Here is a 23,263-nt window from a genome sequence, read left to right on the forward strand (position 1 = left end):
TTTTTGAAATCTGATTTATTTCTGCCGCACCGTTTTTTCGTGTTTTAAACTTTCGCCTCAATTAACAACAAAAACGTTACAAAAGAATACTGCATGAAAAAATAACTATTTAGGGGGGGGGGATTAGATGCTACTTCTGAGAGAATATCTTAGAACACTTTCGTAGAATTACAAACTATCCTTTATCAAATAATTTCCGGAACATGAAAACTTATTATTTTTTTTAATGCAGCATTACTTATTTTAAAATGCTATTCAAACAATTTTTAAACTGCTAATAATAGTTTTTTAAACAAATTCTTCCCTGAATTATAGTCATATAACGTCACAACGGGACTTTAATATTTGCTAAAATTTTGTTTTAAATTTCTGAAAAATGTGACAAAATAGCATTTACCATTATTTTTATGAGTTTGGGGAAAATGAAAAAATGGTCTGAAGCAAATTAATGAGGAGTGCTCAACTCGGCTGGGGGAGGAGGGAGGGGGCATGGCGCAGAATATGCCATGAAATTTTTCGGGGGGGGGGGGTGTTCTAGGAATAATTTCTTTTTTTATTGGGGTCATTCAATTTGGGGGGCCTTTGAGGTGTTCGGGAGGGAGGGGTGTACCCTTGCTCTTAGGGAGGGGGGGCACCCTTGAAAAAATCAATTACTTTTCTTAAACAGTAGTACCTGTTGCAACTTTTTTACTCAAATCAATTATTGAAGTAGCAAGGTATCTTGTCCAATTGATAGACCGAAATACATAAATCATTCCAAGACAGAAAATGATAGAATGAAGCTGAATGTTCCACAAAATTTCAATGCGCAACACAATAATATCTAAAAGAATTTAAAATTTTCTTTGTTTCAAATAATTATAAATAAAACGGTTCAAGAGATTTTTAATTGCAGAAGAAATTACTATTACTAGCTTCATGAACACATTAATGTGGAAAAATATTGTTACAAATCCTGTAAATAGTAATTATTGTAGTAACGTAACCTGTAAATAGTTTCCCGTAATGAATATACAACCCCTTTTTCATATGGCTAAAATATACGACCCCTATTCCTTTTTTTGTTCATTGATAAAATTTGATAACGGTCAACGCATTTCGAGAAGCGTGTGGAATATTTGAGAAAATTCTTTTCGGTGTATTTAAGCCGTTAGCGATGGATAAACAGGGGGAGTTTCGCTTGATATTTCGAACTGAGATTTTTGCTCTGTTGATAGCGAGGCATTTCGCTGTGTTGTTTTCGTATTTGGAAGTAAATACGTGTGTAAACGTTGAGTTTACGGTGTTGTGTGATAATTGCTTAATTGCTGATGAATAATTTAGCAGTTGTTGAAGATCTTTCCTGTACATAGTGTAAATAAATTTCCTGTGTTTTTATCAAGAACTGTGTCTTCATTTCAAGAAAGTGGAAGTCGCACCGAATCCGTTACAATTGGCGCCCAACGTGGGGCTTCTTCTGGACTTTCTTGGAGTAAGTTTGACTTTGGACATTTTTTCATAAAGACTGTTTGAATTTATAGACTTGTTTTTATGGTGATTACTCGCGCAATGGATGACCAATTAAAACAACTTCTGGAAGCAATTAATGCTGCGAAAAGTGACTTGGCTGAAAGTTTGGCGGCTAATCAAGAGCAATTAAAAAACGATATGGCGGCTAATCAAGAACAATTAAAAAGTGATTTGACTGCAAGTTTTACTGCAAATCAAGAACAATTAAAAAATGACATTGCGGCTAATCAAGAACAATTGAAAAGTGATTTAATGGTACTGAAAAATGATTTAGCTTCTAACCAAGAGGAAATTAAAAACGACCTTACTTCGGTAAAGACTGTGATGGAAAACAAATTTAATGAGATAGAGCATCGAGTTGATGCTTTTGATGAAAAGTTTGAAACAGTAGAAAACCGTATCGCAGCAGTTGAAAATCATGTGGATGAGAAAATTAAAAACATGGAAAGGAGATTGGCGATCGCGGAAAGCAGCTCTGTATAGTTTGGCGCTCCCACATCGGTTGCTCGACCGTCCATTAAACTTGCCACATTTGATGGGAAAACTTCGTGGCAGGTTTACAAAACTCAATTCATGATAGTGGCGGAAGCGAACGGATGGGACTCTGCTACCAAGGCCTGCCATCTTGCAGCATCCCTGAGAAGTGACGCAGCGGACATTCTTCAGACCCTTCCGGACAGCCAGCGCCTGGATTTCGCCGCCCTCACATCTGCGTTGGAGCTTCGCTTCGGTGAGAAGTGCCAGAAAGACTTCAGCCGACTCCAGTTGAAGTCCCGTTTCCAGAAAACCGGGGAAACCCTGCAAGAGCTAGCGGCGGACGTCGAGAGACTGTCTCATCTTGCTTTTTGCGACTGTCCTGCGGATGTTCGAGACAACCTGGCACTCAACTACTACATCGACGGGGTTCGAGATCCGGAAATCCAGAAAGCTCTACGGATGGCGGATGTCAAGGACCTGAGTTCGGCTGTTGTGTATGCGATGAAGTTGGAGGCCGCCCAGCAAGCAACCCGCAAGGATCGCCATTCAATCCGCGGCGTGAAAACTGATGAGCCTGATCCGGTTTCGTCACGCTTTGCTGAACTGGAAAAGCAAATAAAAGAAATTGCAGGAATCCTGAAAAGGACTTCGGCTCCCAAGTACCAAAATGGACAATCACTTAAGTGCTGGAAATGTGGCGGCGAGGGTCACTTACGAAGAAACTGCGAAGCTCGCCAAGAAACCAGAGGGAAGAGCACCTGTCCCTCGCAGGTCCAGGAAAACTAAGCCATGGCAATCTCGCGGGGCGGAGGTCGCCAAATTGGAATGAGCCCCATCTTAAAGTTTTCCAGATTTCATCGACGAGTGGCGGCAGTAATGGACTGTTTGTTTACGCATACGTAAACGGGTTTCCCTGCGAACTGATTATTGACACTGGAGCCAATGTTACGATCATTAGAACAGATGTGGCTCGTCAATTTGGACTCAACATTCTGTGGACGCCGCCCTGCGTTACCCTCCAAACTGTGACAGGTGACAAGATCGAGATTGAAGGTAAAGTGAACTTAGAAATTGTGTTTGGAAATGCCATTTACCATCATACCGCATTCGTTGCTGCTATCATAGACCCCTTCATTCTCGGATTGGACTTTTTAAAGAAGTATGACTTCAACCTCGATTTCAAGACTAACGAGCTGCACTCGACGAGAGAAGACATAGCAGTCTTTCCCGCAGAAAGTGATGTAAAATCCGCTCATCAAATAATTGCCCAAACAGATTTATCAATTCCCTCAAGGTCAGAATCATTAATACCCGGCTCCATTGAAGAAAGCAATAGTTTTAGATTTGGACTCATTGAATACCCCAACTTAAGCAATAACCCAAAAGGATTGCTGGTAGCATCTACGCTTGTGGACCTTTCTAAGGATGTAATTCCTGTGAGAGTCGCCAACGTGAGTGAAAGGCCAAGGAATATCCGGAAAGGCGAAGTGTTAGCAACTTGTACTCCCGTAAACTGCATCATTAGAAGAATCAATTCCCCCGAGACTGTGTCTTCTGAGTCCTTGACATCGAAGTTAATTGGGAGTGCACCCTTATCGAAGGATCAAAGAACTGCTGCGGAACAATTGGTGGACGACTTCAAGCATCTGTTTTCATCTACATCGGAGGATGTTGGCCGTACGAATTTAACGCAGCATAGGATTTACACTGGAGAACACCCCCCTATTAAACAGCATCCAAGACGACTACCGTTCGCTAAGAAGGAAGAGGTTGAAACCCTCCTGAAAGAGATGAAGGAGAATGATGTAATCGAACCTTCATCCAGTCCTTGGGCCTCTCCCATCGTCTTGGTCCGAAAGAAAGATGGCTCCACCAGATTTTGTGTCGATTACCGACGACTGCATGAAATCACCAAGAAAGACAGTTACCCTCTTCCACGGATAGACGATACCTTGGACACTCTTTCCGGACACAAGTGGTTTTCGACCCTGGACTTGAAGAGCGGCTACTGGCAGGTTGAGATACACCCTGAGGACCGAGAGAAGACAGCGTTTACAACTGGACAAGGCTTATGGCAGTTTAAAGTGATGCCCTTCGGCCTCTGCAATGCACCAGCTACGTTCGAGCGTCTTATGGAGACAGTGTTAAGAGGACTCTCTTACGAATCCTGTCTGGTCTACTTAGACGATATCATCATCGTGGGACGCAGCTTCGAAGAACATCTGGCAAATCTTAGGAAGGTGCTGCAAAAGCTTAAGGAAGCCAATCTGAAGTTAAGCCCGTCCAAATGTAATTTGTTCCGCCGGGAAGTGAACTACCTTGGTCACATCATCTCTTCTGAGGGTGTACAAACCGATCCAGAGAAGGTATCTGCGGTCAGGAGTTGGAGTCGTCCCGAAAACATCCATCAGTTGCGAAGTTTCCTGGGGCTCTGCACGTACTACAGGAAGTTTGTGAAGGGTTTTTCCAACATTGCACGACCTTTGCATAAGCTGACGGAGAGCAAGCAAAAGTTTGAATGGACCAAAGAATGCGAAGCTGCATTTCTACGACTGAAGGAGGCTTTAACATCAACGCCTATCCTCGCCTATCCTCAGCCTGAAAAATCCTTCATCCTGGACACTGATGCGAGCAACGAGGGAATTGGAGCTGTTTTATCCCAAGAAATTGACGGAAATGAACATGTCATCGCTTACTGGAGCAAATGCTTATCAAAGTCGGAGCGAAATTACTGCGTCACCAGAAAGGAGTTACTGGCCATAGTGAAAGCTGTAGAACACTTCCATCATTACCTCTACGGCCGAAAATTTCTGCTTCGGACAGATCATGCCTCATTAACTTGGCTTTTGAACTTCAAAAATCCGGAAGGTCAGATAGCCAGATGGATACAGCGGCTCCAGGAATATGACATGGAGATCAAGCATCGAAAAGGGTTATCTCACGGTAATGCTGACGCTTTATCAAGGAGACCCTGTCCTGAGAACTGCCACTATTGTTCCCGAATCGAGAACCAGTATGGAACGACTAGCCCTACCGCCAATCAGGTGACAGTGACTCCAATATCATCAGAACCTGATCCATGGAGTGACGACCAAGTTCGAAAAGATCAACTTGAAGACCCCGACATAAAACCAATTTTGGAGTTTATGGAAAGTGACAGTCGACGCCCTAGCTGGCAGGACGTTTCCATCTTCAGTCCTGCAACAAAAAGATACTGGGCTTTATGGAACTCACTCCATTTACGGAACGGCGTGCTACACCGGAAATGGGAATCTGACGACGGCAAGACATCTAGGTGGCAGCTACTACTTCCCCGATCCAGGATTTCAGATGTTCTGAAAGAAATACATAGTAGTGCGACTGGAGGACATTTTGGTGTCTTGAAAACTCTCAATAAAGTTCGGGAGCGCTTCTTCTGGAGCAAGGCGAAGGATGACGTGGAGAAGTGGTGCCATTCTTGTGACGCCTGTGCTGCTCGTAAAGGACCGAAGAAGAGAAGCAGAGGGAAGCTACATCTGTACAACGTTGGAGCTCCTTTCGAACGAATTGGGATCGACATCCTGGGTCCTCTACCAAGAACTGCTGATGGGAACAAATACATTCTTGTTTCCATCGACTACTTCACCAAATGGCCGGAAGCATATCCCATTCCAGATCAAGAGGCTACTACCGTAGCAGAGACTCTAGTCCAACATTGGATCTCGAGATACGGAACACCTTTGCAGATTCATTCCGATCAAGGGAGGAATTTCATCTCTGCTGTGTTTAAGGGCCTATGTCAAATTTTCGGAATTGAGAAAACTAGGACAACACCACTACACCCACAATCGGACGGCATGGTGGAGAGATTTAACCGCACAATCCTGAATAATCTCTCACTTATGGTATCCAGAAATCAACAGGATTGGGACAAGAAGCTACCTTTGTTCCTGCTGGCCTACCGCAGTGCTGTCCACGAGACTACCGGATATGCACCATCTCAGATGCTCTTCGGACGAGAGCTTCGGCTACCTTGTGATCTCGTCTTCGGTCGTCCTCCGGATGCGCCTTCATCGCCTGAGGAGTACATCCAGGATCTCCAGGCCCGGTTGGAAGACGTTCATAACTTCGCACGAGAGCGAATCAACATCGCGGCGGAGAAGATGAAGACCCGATACGACACAAGGTCTACTGGACATGAATTCAACGAAGGCGACAAGGTTTGGTTATGGAATCCCATCCGACGGAAAGGTCTGTCACCCAAATTGCAGTCGCATTGGGATGGACCCTACAAAGTCCTTAACCGACTAAATGACGTCGTAGTGAGGATCCAGAAATCACCTAATGCAAAACCTAGGGTTGTACATTATGATCGGTTAGCCCCATACTATGGCCATAGTTCATGAGTATTACGTAAACAACCATGGTTGATAACATAAAAGTTGTAGATAATTTTTGCTTTTAATGTTTAGTAATATTTCTTGTTATTATTGTATTTTCTGTATCTGTTAGTTATTAATTAATGTGTATATTTGTGAACATGTGATAGAAGTTTGGCACCCTTTCTGGGGATTGTACTGCCCGGGACGTGCAGTCCTTAGGAAGGGGGCAATGTTACAAATCCTGTAAATAGTAATTATTGTAGTAACGTAACCTGTAAATAGTTTCCCGTAATGAATATACAACCCCTTTTTCATATGGCTAAAATATACGACCCCTATTCCTTTTTTTGTTCATTGATAAAATTTGATAACGGTCAACGCATTTCGAGAAGCGTGTGGAATATTTGAGAAAATTCTTTTCGGTGTATTTAAGCCGTTAGCGATGGATAAACAGGGGGAGTTTCGCTTGATATTTCGAACTGAGATTTTTGCTCTGTTGATAGCGAGGCATTTCGCTGTGTTGTTTTCGTATTTGGAAGTAAATACGTGTGTAAACGTTGAGTTTACGGTGTTGTGTGATAATTGCTTAATTGCTGATGAATAATTTAGCAGTTGTTGAAGATCTTTCCTGTACATAGTGTAAATAAATTTCCTGTGTTTTTATCAAGAACTGTGTCTTCATTTCAAGAAAGTGGAAGTCGCACCGAATCCGTTACAATATTCTCAATGGATGAAATAACATTTGATTTTATGCTAGGGAATGTAAATATAGAAGCAATTAGAATGTGACTTTATTTTTGCGTACAAACACGCATATAATTACAAGATAGGGGAAGAGAAAGAGCTTTGAAAAACAAGTGATTGTAAAAATTAAGATGTGAATGATAAACAAGGAATTTTTTCATGGGCGTCCATATGCAAAATTTTAAGGGGAGGGGGGGGGGCTCAGATATTTTCCACATGTTTTAGAAGGATATTTTCCCGTGGAAACCGATTTCAGTATAGATTAGAGTGAGTAAAATTTGACATTTTTACTTATTCAATAATGGCTGGAAAAGAAATGTTTTTACATTTTAGCAAAGAAAAAAATACTAAAGGAAGAAAGTTCTAATTTCTAAGGGGGGGGGGCTTGAATCCCCACTTGCCCCCTCCCCATATGGGTGCCCTTGAGTTTTTGGATGATAAAAATATAAAATTATTTTTTCAACTTTTAAAAAGGACTGTATTGCTGAAAAAAATAAGTTCTTCACATGGAAAACTAATGCAGGGCAAAATGCAGTTTATGAATTTGTTCTGTGTCGTTTATATTAATAAGTTTATGGATTTTAAAGACAATAAATGTTAACAAATGTTTCACGAAATGGAACAGATGGGGGGGGGGGGGGAGGGATCGGGTTCTAAAGCCAAAACATTGTAAAAAGTTTTTAATATTATTGTAAATTATTTTTCTTTTCTATGTTTTAAATTCTTTTCTTTCTTTCTTTCAAATGCATACACAATATAGTAGAAAATATTAAGCTTCTATCTATATTATTCAAAAATGTTTACCTCACACACAAGGAAAAAAAAAACATTTATGACTGACAGATTTTCAATATTAGAAAGAGACTAATATAATAATCAGTAGCGTGTCTAGAGGGGGGGGGGACAACGGTCTGCCCCGGAATTGCACCCAAAGTGGATTTTAAAGTTAATAAAATAAAAAAATCTTAATTCTCTGAAGTTTTTCCCGATTTTTTCTTAAATCATATTTAATCCATTAAATGCCAATGAAAACAAAGCACAATATTGCGCTTGGACGGGGCACGTTACATATGCGTCTAGGGAAAATTTTACATAGAATTCATTCGTAATTAAACTCGTTTTTCAATATTCGTAATTAAACTCGTTTTTTAATTGCAACTATAGTTATAACGCCAAAATAAAAATAAGTTGCTGTTTCTAAAAAATAGCACGAATTTAATATTTACATAAAACATCTTTTTGAAAGAGGGGGGAGGGGGCGGAATTCGTAAATTACAGCCCGGCCCAGAACGTGACTATATTATTGAATTAGTTTTTATTTCATCTTGATTAATAACAATATGAATAAAAATACATTTAACTAATAACAAGATGAAAAAACTTTTTAAGTTTCTTTCCAGAAACATTAAAAAAATGCATTGACGTTTTTAAATTTCAAATTGAGTCTAATAAAAAAAATTGCATGAACTATAGATCCATTTTGCTACTCCCAATTCTTATTATATGTCAATCATTCTTCAGCGCGCGAATTTACTACCACGTGGAATGCAGTCAGGTAGAAAATGTCACGTGAGTCACTCTACCCAATGGTAACAGCCGTTTCATTTCCACTTCAGTTAAAACTCGGCTCCCCTTAATTGTGCTTGAAATGACTTGAAGAATACGCACCGCTTTCGAAACTAGTTTTCCCTTACTTCTCGGTTTAATACTATTATTAATTAAATTTTAGAAATAAACTTCTAAAACTGGACGTTATGTCCTAGCTGTCCAAAAATGTGGACGTTCTGTCCCTGGACCTTTTGTCCGTCGGACATTGTGTCCGTTGGACGTTATGTCCGCTGGACGTTATGTCCGTCGGACGTTATGTCCCTCGGATGTTTTGTCCGTTGGACGTTTTGGTCATGGACGTTATGTCCATGGACGTTTTGGATTTGGACGTTATGTCCGGCATTCATTGAGAATAGGGCCGTGAGGAAGCAGACTGTATCGGAGAAAGCCAAGACTGGGAGAAAAAGCCATGCAACACCAGAGGGAACCTGTGTTTCATTCGCAACAATGATAAGTAGCCATTACAAAACTTTCTCGAAATCGTCCCACTCTCGTTTGTGTTTTCAGGGAAGGCCATATCAAAGCCCTGGGCCATATAGCGAAAGGAAAATGACACATTGGGATAATCAGGGAAGGGGCTGTCGGCATCGGAGCCATTGTAGACAGCACCACATTTTTAGAAGGTGCCAGGGGCTCCTACAATCTACAGGAGGCTTGTGAGTCTCTGAGGTTGCACAACGCATATCTATTATTGGTGTCCATAGTAAACTTTTTCTTCTTGAAATTAGGGAAAAAATCTTTGAAAAAATCGAAATACAGAAGAAAAAAATTCAACGCACTCCAAAAATGATACGTAAGTTGTATTGCATTTTTTTGAATTGTGTTTTATTTTTAGTTTTGTGCCTTACACTTTATTTTGGTATCCCATCTAAATATTACGTTTAGACAAAAATAGCATCGTATAAATAACACATTGTCATTCTGCACACTCCTTGTGTTTGCAGTAGTCCTGTAGTTTGTCATTAGGGTTATTGAGCAATCACGAATTGCTTATTATCCTCATTTCAACAAAACTGATGCTGCTCTGATTTTTCAGATTTCTGTGACGACAATTGTTTTTAATATTTATTTAGAGAGTGAAATTTTCTTCGTCATAGTTACAAATCTTCTGTGGTTTGATTTTATTCATATTTATTTCAGGCCTTAACTCAAGCAAACTTTATATTTAAAAAAAAGTTTTTTTTTTTTTTGTGTGTGTAAAATGTTTTTTCATTAAACAGTGAAACGTCATCTAATCGTCTTTAATATTTACAGATTACTAATACCTATCTTTAAGTTTGATAAGAAATTAAAATGCATTACGTTACACGCTGTAAATAATCTTTATGCTTAGCGCATATTTAATGATGGATATCGGCCATAAAAATCTTAATCTTTATTACCAGAACCTAATTACCCTTTCTTTTTTTATGGATATGCCTCTTGCTGCCTATTGTAAAAAATCACCAGTACCATCACGGGTGCCAATTTCTGGACCATTTCCATTCCATTTGAATAAACGTGAAACCCAACGAGTAGGGTACTATCGCAATTCGTGATTGCTAACTATATAATTTTTTCACAATCACGAATTGCCACGAATTTGTCCGCTGTGTCCCGGAAACTCACAACTCTTAAACAGGATTATGGATCACAACAAAATAAAATACTTTTAAGAAATTGAAATAAAGAAGAAAGAAATAAACGAAGGAGTGCCTGAAGTGCAGCGAAGCCTTGAAAAATTCGGGTTTTTTAACGCAAATAATTCACACCATAGTTAAGTTAGAGAATTGGGAAAAAATGCACAGAGAGCAAAAAAATCTGCATTTCCCAACGATAAAAACTGTTAAAATTAGCGGGTAATTTTTCACCCCCATATTCGGCAATTTATGTGAGACGCTTTTTGGGGACTTTATTTCATACTATCTAGAGGTGATTAAAAATTCTTTTTTTGATTAAGTACCTTTTATAAATGCCTTAAAATTTTGATTAGCTAATTAATTTGAAGCTATTTATCATGCATTAATAACTGTAGTTTTAATTGAAATAGTACTAATTAATATAATTAACAGCTAAAGCTTCTTGTTCAGTACTCCCCCATCTTTAAAGTTCATTCCGTCTTGGACCCCCCGCCCCCTTAACAAAATTCTAGCTACTTGCTTATGGCCCTGATCATATGTTTTAGAAATATTAACAAAACTGCAGGGCCGAATTTAGCTCCATGCCACCCCAAGGCAGATTTGAAATTTGCCGCCCCCTCCCCCCTAAAAGAAGAAAAAATTCTTTCACTCAAAAACACGAAAAAAAGAGTTATATAAATTTAAACTGTCAAGCTTATTAAGAAATGGTGACGTTTCACATTCAGGGGCGCCCCGATGGGATGTCACAGTGATCTTCCCAAAAATTCCGTGTTCCTCAAATTTTGCTGACGATTCGGCAAATTTGGAGATGATATTGCAACATAGAAATCGGTAAAATTCAAGTTTTCCTAAACCCAAAAATTTTAGTTCGACGCGCCTTTGTTTATATTATTTAATTTTGTACATCGTTCATGGCTCAAGTACTGCTCTTGGGCAGGTTATTAAACGATTCATCTAAGACCAATTTCAATATTATTTACAATATGTATATTTACAATTAACAACTGATAGAGCATGGTTATTATTTTCGCATGGTAATATAGTTTCATAAAACATGTTTTCTTTTATTCTTTGAAATTTTAAAACATTTCCTTATAATTACAACGAATACTGAAAAATGATATAGACATGAGTTAAACCTATAAGGGTAAATATAATGATAGAAAATGGGGGAAGTAAACAGAAAGCGAGATTTGTCTTGAATTGCTAAGCATGTTAATATGTTTCACATAGGACAGCATATTTGTTTTCGGAATTAATTAACAAACTTCTTTGTTGTTTCATTACTTGTCATCGTTTGCTTAAAAAGACTTTTTGATTTTAGAGAAAAAAAAGAACCAGGGGGAAAAAACGATGACTTTCCGAATTAATTCTGTTTGTTTTTTAAAAAAAGTTACGTATTAGTGCTCTTGTGATCGCAACTGTGTTTTGATGCCAAAACTCTACCTTAGATATTTAACATCGATATAGCTGAATCTTTGATGAGCAATAAACTTTGATGTCTTGTGTGTTAACCATTTTATCAGTTGTTATCTTTTTTTATAACAGCATCTTTACAATGATTTTTTTTTTCATCTACAAATCAATGATTTGAATAATTTCCTCTGTTATTACGTTCACTCACTTAGTATTTTATTAGTAATTGTTACTGGATTACATTGTAAAGAGTCCCAAGTTTCCGCTTTTGAAAACTGTTCACTTGAAAAAAATATATCACGTTTAAAAATTAAAAATAAATATATCATTATAGGTGTGTGAAAGTAATCATTATTAAATTTCAAGGAAATTGGTCTCTGTGGAAAATAAAAGAATGCAAATATTTTACTTTCAAGAATAAAAAATTAATTTTAAAAATGTGTGGTTAAAGCAAAATTTGCCGCTCCTGAAAATTTTGCCGCCCTAGGCAGCTGCCAACTCTGCCTATTGGGAAATTGGGCCCTGCAAAACTGGCTTTATGCTGTGAGTGCTATGTAATTATTCTTCATTCCCTTTTTAATATGGGACCCTCCAAACCCCTCTTCTTGTTAATATTGCCAAAGATCGTCTAAAAACTGCGTTTTAAAAAGAACTTGTAAAAGTTTCCAGGGGAGGGTCCCCCCTCCACTTTTCGCCAATATAGTTAAAGATCAGCCTAAATTTTGTTTTAGGCGCTTGAGTTTCAAAATGTTTCCGGGGGAGAACTCCTCGCTCTCTAACAACATTAAAAGTCTTCAAGATCTACCGTTTTTGGAGCTCAATTTCGAAAAATTGATGGTCCTCTAAAATCTGCTCATGAATCATGGATTGCAGTGGTGCCCATCAATGTCGGGAGGTTCATGGCGCAGATTGCGCCATTGAAGTTTTTAGGGGGTGTTTGTGTTGTGACAGGTATTTTTCTCATTGGGGGCTCTTGCTTTTGTGGGGGTCTTCACGATATTTAAGGGTGTGCACCCTTGCTCAGGAGGGTGAGCACCCCTGTGGATTGCCCACATTTGCAATTTGTTAAAAATTTGGGAGTAGACCTCAGCCCAGTAAGCAAAATATCTTGCCTCAGTATTGCATAAAGGTTGACATGCAAGAAAAATCATCTTGCATTAATACTGCCTCAATGTTGTTATGTTACTCCCTTTATGCTGTCAGCAGGCTGCCACAATATTGACTGACAAGGTGTATGCAGCATAATATCAGGAAAATATCAAGGTAGGCTGCTTTTGTAACATTGTATACGTATTGATATGACAGGATAATATCAAGATGTTGTCATGACAGCATGAAATCAAGGTCTAGGCAAGATGATCTTGCTTTTGTAATCTTGCATACGTATTGATATGACAGGATAATATCAAGATGTTGTCATGACAGCATGAAATCAAGGTCTAGGCAAGATGATCTTGCTTTTGTAATATTGCATACGTATTGGTATGACAGGAAAATATCAGGATACATTGACATGACAGTATGAAATCAGCACGTTTGCAAGGTGTTTTATCCATTTATTTATTTGTATTATTTTCACTTCAAACTCGAGAATTAAATTTCATTCTTTAATTATTTCTGTTATTCTTCAAGATAGTTTTCTAGTCTGAGAATATTTTCTTAAAGCTGACATCTGATCGGAAATACATATAAAGATATTAATAGTACTCGCAATTTAATTTAAAAAAATGAAAGTTTCTTCGTTTTGCGTAATACTTGACTTATTTTTTAAATTCTTGCTTCTAATTGTATTATAAAGACATAAAATGCCTATTTAGAAATAATTGCGCAAGTTTTTATAGCACATTTAAGAGTAAAGGTAGCAAAATAATAAATAAATACAATAAAGTACATTTTCAAATGGATGTCAGCATTGAAAATATCCCATGGACAAAACATATGAATTTATCTCAAAGAATAACATAAATAACCATTGAATAAAATTAATCTTACTTGTGAGATTGAAGTGATAATACGAAATTCTGGACTTCATGTCCTTTGTTATTTTCGTCTATTTCTAACATTGATCGCACATCGTCTGCGATATGACTTGTTTAGTACTATATTAATAAACAAATGCAAATATCAGTAATTCATAAGTTATTCCTAAAACAATACTATTCCACACTAATAACTAAGCAACCAACTTAACGAAGCCTAAAAAATGCAAAGCCACGTGCAACTCCTCTGAACCGACTGAATCAATGTGCCAGCAATGCGAGGGACGCTGGGTAGAAAGAACTGTGCGCATGCGCAAGTATCAACGAAGGTCCACCTGCTCTATTGTGTACTAATTACCTTGACGGCGACAGCATGAAATCAATATCATCTTGACGGCATCAACATGTATGCAATGTTGTTATTTTAAGGTAATATCAATATTGATATTTTAAGATGAATGCAATGTTGCATACGTGTTGTTATAGTAATATTGCTTTTTAATCTTTATGCAAGCTTTATGCAGTATGAAACACGTCAATATTGACGCCGTCAGTATAATATCAAGATCTGTCAAGGTTGATGCAAGAAATTTTGCTAGTAGGGCAGAACCTCTTCAATCCCTAACCTTACCAAAGATAGTCTAGAATGCGTTTTTAAGTCTATAAATTAGAAAAATTTCCTTGGGATGGTCTTTTTCATCTCTCCTCCCCTTATCATCACCAAAAATCGTCTAAAACAGCCTTGTTAGAGCTACAATTTTACAATATCAAACAATTTCCTGGGGAACGCTCCAAACTTCTTTTGCCCTACCATTATAAGATAATTAGAATGCATCTATAAGACTGCAAATTAAAAAAAATTCTTCGTGTGGGCCCTTGAATCTCTCCTCCACGTAACATCACGAAAAGATCGTATTAAACTGCGTTTTTAGTACTACAATTGCAAAAAAAAAAAAAAAAATCGGATAGAGAACCACGCGAACCTCCCTCTCCTGAACGTTATTCGACATAATGTTTGCGTTTTTGAGGTTTCAATTTCGAAAAATGGGCAGGGGGGAGGGGGTCGCACCCCCCTAGCGCTTAATATTACGAAAGACAGTTAAATGCATTTCAAAGATTCCAAATCAGAAAAACTATCTTGGATGGGCCCTCAAATCTCTCCTCCCTCTAACATCAAAAAGAGCGTCTAAAACTGCATTCTTAGAGCTACAATTTCGAAAAATATACAAGTGAGCGCCATCAAACCTCTTCTCCCCATAACACTACCAAAGATCGTCTAAAATGCGTTTTTAAGACTACGAATTCGAAAATTTTCCGGAGGATAAACCCCCGGACCCCCTTTACTTCAGAGTTAATATTATACTTACGTTAGGTTTATATCGGCTTCCTCTTAAATCAGAAGTCCCATGGAGTCACGTCAGAACAAAAAGTACTTACAGAAATGCTACTTTGAGGCGCCGATATATGGTTTGTTAAAAAAATAAGAAAATTATTGGGAATGTTACAGCCTTTATGATAAAACTTGTGTCGCCTAGTAAAAAAATCCTTAAAAAATGCTCTGCACTACCCTGCTAAAATAATAATTTTTCCTAACATCCATGTTAGCCTGAGACTTAAATAGCTTAAAACAATGACCCCTTGTCCTGTTTTCAGTGCTGAACTTAAGCCCCGTAACATCTTTCATTTTAATAAATTTAAACAACTGAATCATGTCCCCTCGGTCTCTTCTTTGCTCAAGACTGTACAAATCATTCATCATTTTTTTTACAAAGTTTCGTAGTAAAAAAACTTTAAAACCTCTCTCATTTTTAAATGGAAAGAAGAGTTTATAAGCCGAATAAATGCAAGTGTTATTTTTAACGCCTCATTTTCGTCTGCTACAGTTCCTACAATGCACTGCAGTGCCGGTTTCGACCCGCAGTTACTTCAGATGAATGCTGTCCAACACAATCGTAAGCCTGTGAAGAAAGTCCTCCTCTCCAATCACCTGTTGAGAAGCAAGCACTTTTTCGAAGCTGTGGGAAATTTTCGTTCGAGATGGTTGCTGATGTTTTTTTTTTTAATTTTCTGAATTTTCTCATTTTCTGTTTTTCCTTGTATGTGCAGCAGTAAGTGCTCATCATGTTTTTATCAAGCGGTGCTATTTATTTTGGATGAACGATTATTTTATTACTTCAGTAAATGTCTACCGAAATTCAGTACAAATTAATGCTACCGTGAAATTTCGCAAAGAAAGTTGTTTCATTTTTTGATTTTTATTAGGAATGTACATATGTGTCTAATGTTTGTGCGTATATTGATGTATGTTGGTGTGTATTTTTCGGTTATTTTTCGACCATAAGATTTTCATTTTCAAATGATCTTAATGATAATTCTGCTAAATTGATTGTAATGAATTCTCTTCATTTAAAAAAAATAGGTTTCAGATTGAAAAGTCAAGCTTTACAATAGGACGAAATACCTGTGTCTTTAAAAGTAAAATAAAAAGGATGTAATGAAAACAGTAACTAGCTACTTAAATTTGTTTGAGGAAAATAATACTAGGCACATGCTGGGGGTTACAAGGAACCCTTCTTTAATTCAAAAAGATATCGTGTGCTTATGGATTTAAAGACATTTTTAAAAAGCTAGGTAGCTTTCTAATATCTCTTAAATTACAACTTTGTAGAGAAGAAAATTTAAATTAAAATGTTAAAAATCAGGGTTTCCCGAACGCCGATATGTATCCGATATTTATTTTGAAAATATCATGATATTTTCGATATTTATTTTTTAATTACGGTATTTTCAATATAAAATTTATATTAATCATAGTAATATTGTTCATTTATTTTTTTAAATAACCAAAAAGTTATGTACCTACTATATTTTTAAGATGTATTAATACATCATTAAGATAAAAAAGTAATATAGTATTCCTTTTTACTTTCTTCTATATCTAATATATAGAAGAAAGTATTGGATTCGTGCAAATTTTCGAATTTCGAATTTTGACGGATTCGAACGTTTTGAGGTGTGCTGAGTCCATTTCGATCATTTTTGGAAAATGTCTGTCTGTCTGTATGTGTGTGTGTATGTGTGTCACGTCTGTGTGTGACCAGTTTTTTGTGGCCGCTCTACAACAAAAACTACCGCATGAAATCGAACGAAATTTGGTACACATATGTGCCCCTATGTGAACGTGTGCCCATTAGTTTTTGGCGCGAATTCCTCCAAGGGGGGTGGAGAAATGGGACGTTTTTCGAGTTACACGTGCTTGCTATTCCTCAGGAAGTAACTGGCGGAATCAAACAAAATTTGATCCATATGTTGGTATTAACAGGAACAGGTGCTGATTCAATTTTGGTGTCAATAACTCAAACGGGGGTTGAGCTATAGAACGTTTTTTGTCGTCAATTGTGACTGCTGTATCTCAAGAAATAATGAACGGAATGAAAGAAAAATTTATCGGCAAGTAGCCCTTAGTGGGTATAAGAACTGATTTTATTTTTGTGTCAACAGCTAAAAAGGGGGTAGCGCAATCACCCGTTCTTTTTTTCCATTTTGAGTGCCCTATCTCAAGAAGTAATGCTACGTTCTGGTTGAAATTTGGAATATATGTGAATCCATACGTAAACAGGCTTTGGTTCTATTTTGACGCCGATCGCTCCAAGAGGTGTTGATTTTTTTTTTTTTTCGAATAAAAATATTTTTATTAATGCAACAATAAGAAAGATAAATCGTAATAGATTGTCGTCTGCGTATTTCTCGTGATTTTAATTGTATGGAAATGATAGGAAATATTATCGCAATGATTTAAAATTTTTAACTGTTGCCATCTTATGTTTGTTAACAAATAAAATATTTGTAATTCATTCAAGCAAGGCTTTTAAAATAACTTTCAATTTTCGCTCTTTGCTTTCGCAATAATTCAGACATTGGGATAGTCGTCAAGTTTTTGCATGTGTCATTTTGTTTTTGTTGGGAATATTGCTTCCTCGTCAAGCATGGGGAGGGATCAGAAAAAAAAAAGAAAAATATAGAAGAAAGTTTCGTGATGGCCACAACATACTAGTTTATTTTATATTCATAAAATTAAGAGTAACGTAACAATTTTAATTCCGATTAAAAGAACTTAGTTTTATTTTAAACGTTGGTCAGAAAAAAATAAAATTTCCTATGACTGTACACCAACTAATACATATTTTTTATTTCTCAATCAAATTATAACTGTGTAAAACGAGCTGACAGAAAAAAAATGAGTAAAACAGCTAATGCTAAATTAATCCCGTTAAAATTGATTAAAATGTCAAATGAAATGTTAGATATTAATAATAAAAGAAACCTCAATTTTAAGTCTACATATTGTAATAACAATTTAAGAAAATAAAGACTGTTTTGAAGATGCATTTACTATTTTGAAGACTTGAATTTGGACTGATTGAAAATATTGGATATGTATCAAAATATCCTATATATATCAAAATATTGGATATTTTTAATATTTTCAAACTCTTAAAAATATACCTCCCATCCAATGAAATTACTGTTAAGAAATAAAATGTGTACAGTGGACTCTCTCTATTCTGAACACTCTTGGGACCGAACAAAGGTCTTCAGGGGGAAATTCATTATAGAGGGAGATGGAATTAATACATATGTGCTCCCAGGGACCATCAAAATGGGTGCCGAATATCATGGTGTTCAGATAGAGTCGACTGTATGTAAATTTACATTAACCTATATTACCAGTGGCGGAGATTGGGGCATATAAGGGGGGGGGGGGGCAAAAAGAAAAAAAGGAGAAAAAACTAAACCGAGGGACTTTTAGCAGCAGGAAAAAGAAAAGAATACAAAATTTTGGTAAGACTGGTTTTGAGAATATTGAAGCAGACAGATAAGTGGAAATTGATATAAATCTAACAACTTTAACTCATGTTTTTCTTATGATTTGATGAATTTTGTACAAAATAACTTCTCCTGAAGAAATACTTAGACATGAATTTGACTTTAAGTAAAAAAAAAATTGGTTTACTAATATCGAAGCAACAAATGCATAAATTAAAAGTTACTGCTTGTGCTAAATAATGTTTCATAGACAGAAAAAACAAGTAATTATTTTCTGAAATTTTTTCTATTTTTTATATAATTTCTAGTCTTAGTTCCTGAATTGGAAAATAAAATAACTATAATAAGAGGAGGGGGCAGTTGCCCCCCTGAACCGCCACCACTGCATATTACTTCTCATACTTTAGAGGGAAAAAATCCACACTTTTGGCAACCTAAGTGTTTTATGTGTTTGAATGTAATTGAAATTTTATGAATGTAAACTTAAATATTGTTTCTCACCCTAATTTATTATTCTCTGCAATATGTTTGGCCACTGATTTTAGTGCTGTAAAATTTTAGTTTGACCTCTTGCACCTTGTTTTTTTAGCTATTGTTGCTAATTGTATATATTTGTATCATCTTCACCAGATAAAGTAAATAAAATGCTGAGAAAACTAGTCGGGGCCCCAATTAACACTAATTCTAGTCACAGGTAAGGAACTAATATGGCAGTATCAACCGATTAAATATTCCTATTTTGACTACAGTACAACCTCGATATCTCAAGGCTCACAGGACTGGAAACATATTTGAGATAAGTTTCCACGTTATCAAAACTTTGAAAAAATTATACTAGAAACTCTTACAATAACACACACACAGGGTTGGTATAAAAACTGTTTGGCTTTTTTTTTTTTGAAAAAAAAAACACAATTTTTTGGGGTCTTAAACCAGGTGTTTTTGGTTTAAACCAATTTTATTTGGTTTTTATTACTATTTGTAAGAAAAACAATTTTAGTTTAGGAAAATCATTAAATATTTTATGAATTAATTGTTAAGGAATGTTTAATATTCATACTGTACCTAATTTCTTCATAATTAATTAAATAATTAAGTAAAATTTTGTAATTTTATTTACTCATAAGAAGAGATTTCTATCAGAGAATATTGTTTGAAAATCTTTATTATAAAAAATACAATACGTAACTGGGTCTTGGCCCTAAAGCAGAATACTACTAAATTTGCGGTGAACATTTGTGGGGCAACAAAGGAGGGAGGCCCCTGATCCGGGCTCGAAAAGATCATCATATTTTCGAAAATATCCGATACTTTGATATATATATGTATACGAATATTTTGATATATATGTATGAATCCGATATTTTCGATCAGCACTTTAGTAGTAAATACATCCTGAAGTTACTGCTATTTATTTTTTTATATTATTATTATTATACTTTATAGGGGAGAAAAAACGTAAAATTTGCTGACCCGTGAAAGTTAGGATATTTTGTAAAGTGTGTATTTGTGGGGGCCCCTTTGTTGTGCAGGTCCCGGGCAGTAGCTTCGCCTGCCCTTCCCTAAATCCGGCCCTGGTTTATTATATTAGTTGTTTAATATTAATTCTTTAAAAAATAAGGAAGCTCCTTAATAGAAATCCTAGGATTTTTTATTTTTTTATTTTTAATATATATATTTTTTTAATTTGTGGTATTTTCTTTCAGCTGAGAATCTATCAACTGTCTAAAGATGCTTACACCTGCTTTTGAGCTGACCCAGAGTGAAGAATTCTTGATAGTATCTATTCAGATTCCCTATGCAAAGGTTTATTCATTTTTTCTCTGAATAATTAGCATGTGTTCTTATTTTAAATTTTGTTATTCAAAGTGATAAAGCTATTTATTTTCAGGTATCTGATATTCAAGTGCATTTTGAAGATTTTGAGTTTGTGTTTTATTCGAAACCATATCATCTCAGGCATGTATTGAAAATATTTTTAACCTCCTTGAAAATTTTTTGTTACTTTCAGGATGCAAATTTGATTTTCAATTGTATTTATAGATTAAATTTACCTGGAAGAGTATCCTGGTGTGAAACACCAAACATAAATTACAATGATGATAAAAGTAAGTGTTAAATCTTTTTAAATAAATCCTCATATAAATATATATCAGATTTACGGAAAGAGTTGATTTTCTTGATCAATTTTTTAATTATAAAAACAACATTGGCTCTGTGGTTGTTATTCTTCCGACTTTTTCCTTTTTCAGGAAATGTTTGAAAAATATTTCGACTTTTAATCAGTCTAAAATTAGTTTTGCCCTTTTCCACGATTTATCAGTGAAAAGATACCAAGACATGTTTTTTCATCAATATACTCTTGATTTTTGATCAATATACTCTTGATGAGAAATTATAATTGAAACATAACTAACTTGACAGTATTCTGAGTATCAAGAAGCACTATGGGAAGCCTTGCTTAAATTACTGTTTTTTTTTTAAGTTATCTTTTTATTAATTCTTCACTTGCATTCTCACAGATTTATCTGTTTCCGTAAGTCCTAGAGTTTCAACAACCTTTTAATTTTCATCTCTCACATGATTATATATATATATATATATATATATATATATATATATATATATATATATATATATATATATATATATATATATATATATATATATATATATTGATCCATTTAAAATGACGGCTATCCAGGGTGCGTGATTTTTTCAATTAAAAAAAAATCAAAAAGTAAGATTTTTTAAATTTAAATCAGTTTTTTATATTTTTTTAAATCTTCAAAAATTTGTAGTTATTGATTACTTTACCTTTATATACATAACACATTTCATACTGTAGATGAATTTATTCAGCTTACTTTTAAAACTAAGATAAAGTCTCTAACTATTCAATGCATTTTAAAGATTTATAAATACGTTATAATACTTAGATATGAAGTGATTAAAATAAGGTTTTTATCATCATGTACATTTTCGTGTGAAGGAATATGTTGAGCAATTCTTTTCTTAACTATATTAATGATGGTGTATAAGAAAAACTGCAAATTTTTATTTTTTCCCGTACTGAATTGAACTGTAATTTTGGAGAAAAAGCAATATTGGAAGAGTGAAAATCTGTTTCACACACAGGAAGAGGGATCTATGTAGTTTTGCCTATGTAGTGTAGTTAAAATCAGGGAAACACATTCTAAAAATACGAAATTAATTTATCAAAGTAAAATGAACTGATTTTAATCAATGTTTTTGTTGAAAAAATCTTTTGATTCAAATCAATTGATTTTAATCAATGATTTTTTTTATATTTTTTTTTTAAATCACTTGATTTGAATTATGTTTTTAACTGATCTAAATCAAGCTGGTGTAAATCACCAAACCGTACTGCTACCCTGTTACAGAAGGAAATCACATGTTATTACTCAGCAAAAACCTTTTGAAGAGCCTTTCACTGACATAAAACCTCAGTTCAGGAGTGCTTAATGTCCATGACATGGGAATGATGAAGATTAAAATTCAAAATCTTGACATGTGTTGTATATGTTGCCTTAATGAATGAAATCCAGCATTCTATACAATATGCCTTGGTCAGACTCGATGAGAGGCCATATCAGCCTAGTCGGAAACTAGGGGCCTGAACCTTGGGGGGGGGGGGGGGGGGGACCGACAACACTGACGCAAAAAAAGGAGGAAAGAAAAAAAAGGTGGAAAAAACCCGAATAAGAGAAAACATAAAGATAAAGTAAAATTTACTTCTTTTGATATGGGAAAAATTAAGTTAATTTTTTCCTAGTAATTTAGTTTTGATTTTTTTTCTTTTTTCCCACACTTTTTCATTCTCCCCCTCTTTTCTCTCCCACCTCCTTTTGTGTCCCCCACCCAATCCTTTTTTTCTTCTTTTCCCCCCTTTTCTTTTTTTCTTCTTTTTTTCGGGAAAAAGGGGGCAGGAGGGGCCCAACATAACTGACTTGGGGCCGACCTTGGCTCTCTGCGGCCTTGATGACCTTGGTATAGAATGTCTGCATTACATTTTCAGCATTCTGTAGGTAGAACACCAGAGTTTCACACTTTGCCAGCAACCTATGTATGGCTACATACCAGAGATAATTATGGCCTTTTTCTGTGAAACTTGAAAAACTAATTGGTTAAAATGAAAAATGTAATATTTGGGGTTAAATTAAACACATAATATGTTTCTACTTGATAAAGAGTATTTTCGTTAGTATTCAACTATTATTTAAGGGATGAAATAAAAACATCATTTAAAGTTATTGATTTTGTTTTAGAAATTGTTGTTGTTCAAGTTCCTAAAGCAAAGCGTGGAGAAATATTTGAAGGCTTGGATTTAGTTACAATGCTGTTGTCTACAAAAAAGAGTAAAACGGCTGCAACCCCATTGATAGAAGTAATAGGTGAGAATTTAGCAAATGAATCCAATTTGCTTTTTTATAATTCATCTGAAGCACACATACCAGGGTTGGCAAGGTTTTGGACACTGTGGTAAAAACCCTGGTTTTTACCGTCCTGTCCGAAACCCTTGTGTCTAAAGTGTCCAAAACTATGTTTTTTGAAAAATTGTATTTTGTGAAAAAACATTAAAAACAGAATAAAATATATTAAAGTAATGCTTTAGATTGAATAGATTGAACATTTATTCAATAAGAACATTCAACTTATTTGTGCAGCTGATTTTAATCTACATACATAGAAGTTGAATTCT

The 23,263-nt window shown here is 35.6% G+C and overlaps 2 protein-coding genes across 2 annotated transcripts in view; one reads left to right on the top strand and one right to left on the bottom strand.

Annotated features, from left to right (window-relative positions):
• Nucleotides 1-23,263, bottom strand: part of LOC129229539 (60S acidic ribosomal protein P1-like) — a 106,920-nt gene that overhangs the window by 41,953 nt on the left and 41,704 nt on the right. The gene's annotated exons all lie outside the window — the stretch shown is intronic.
• Nucleotides 15,734-23,263, top strand: part of LOC129229538 (protein SHQ1 homolog) — a 33,996-nt gene continuing 26,466 nt past the window's right edge. The window contains exons 1-5 of the mRNA XM_054863860.1: nucleotides 15,734-15,821; nucleotides 20,247-20,346; nucleotides 20,432-20,499; nucleotides 20,584-20,648; nucleotides 22,830-22,955. Coding sequence (XP_054719835.1) covers nucleotides 20,272-20,346; nucleotides 20,432-20,499; nucleotides 20,584-20,648; nucleotides 22,830-22,955 — 334 coding nt within the window. The 5' untranslated portion in view covers nucleotides 15,734-15,821; nucleotides 20,247-20,271. The remainder of the gene's footprint in view (nucleotides 15,822-20,246; nucleotides 20,347-20,431; nucleotides 20,500-20,583; nucleotides 20,649-22,829; nucleotides 22,956-23,263) is intronic.

This window comes from Uloborus diversus, chromosome 9 (assembly GCF_026930045.1).
Source record: "Uloborus diversus isolate 005 chromosome 9, Udiv.v.3.1, whole genome shotgun sequence".
Classification (NCBI taxonomy): domain Eukaryota; kingdom Metazoa; phylum Arthropoda; class Arachnida; order Araneae; family Uloboridae; genus Uloborus; species Uloborus diversus.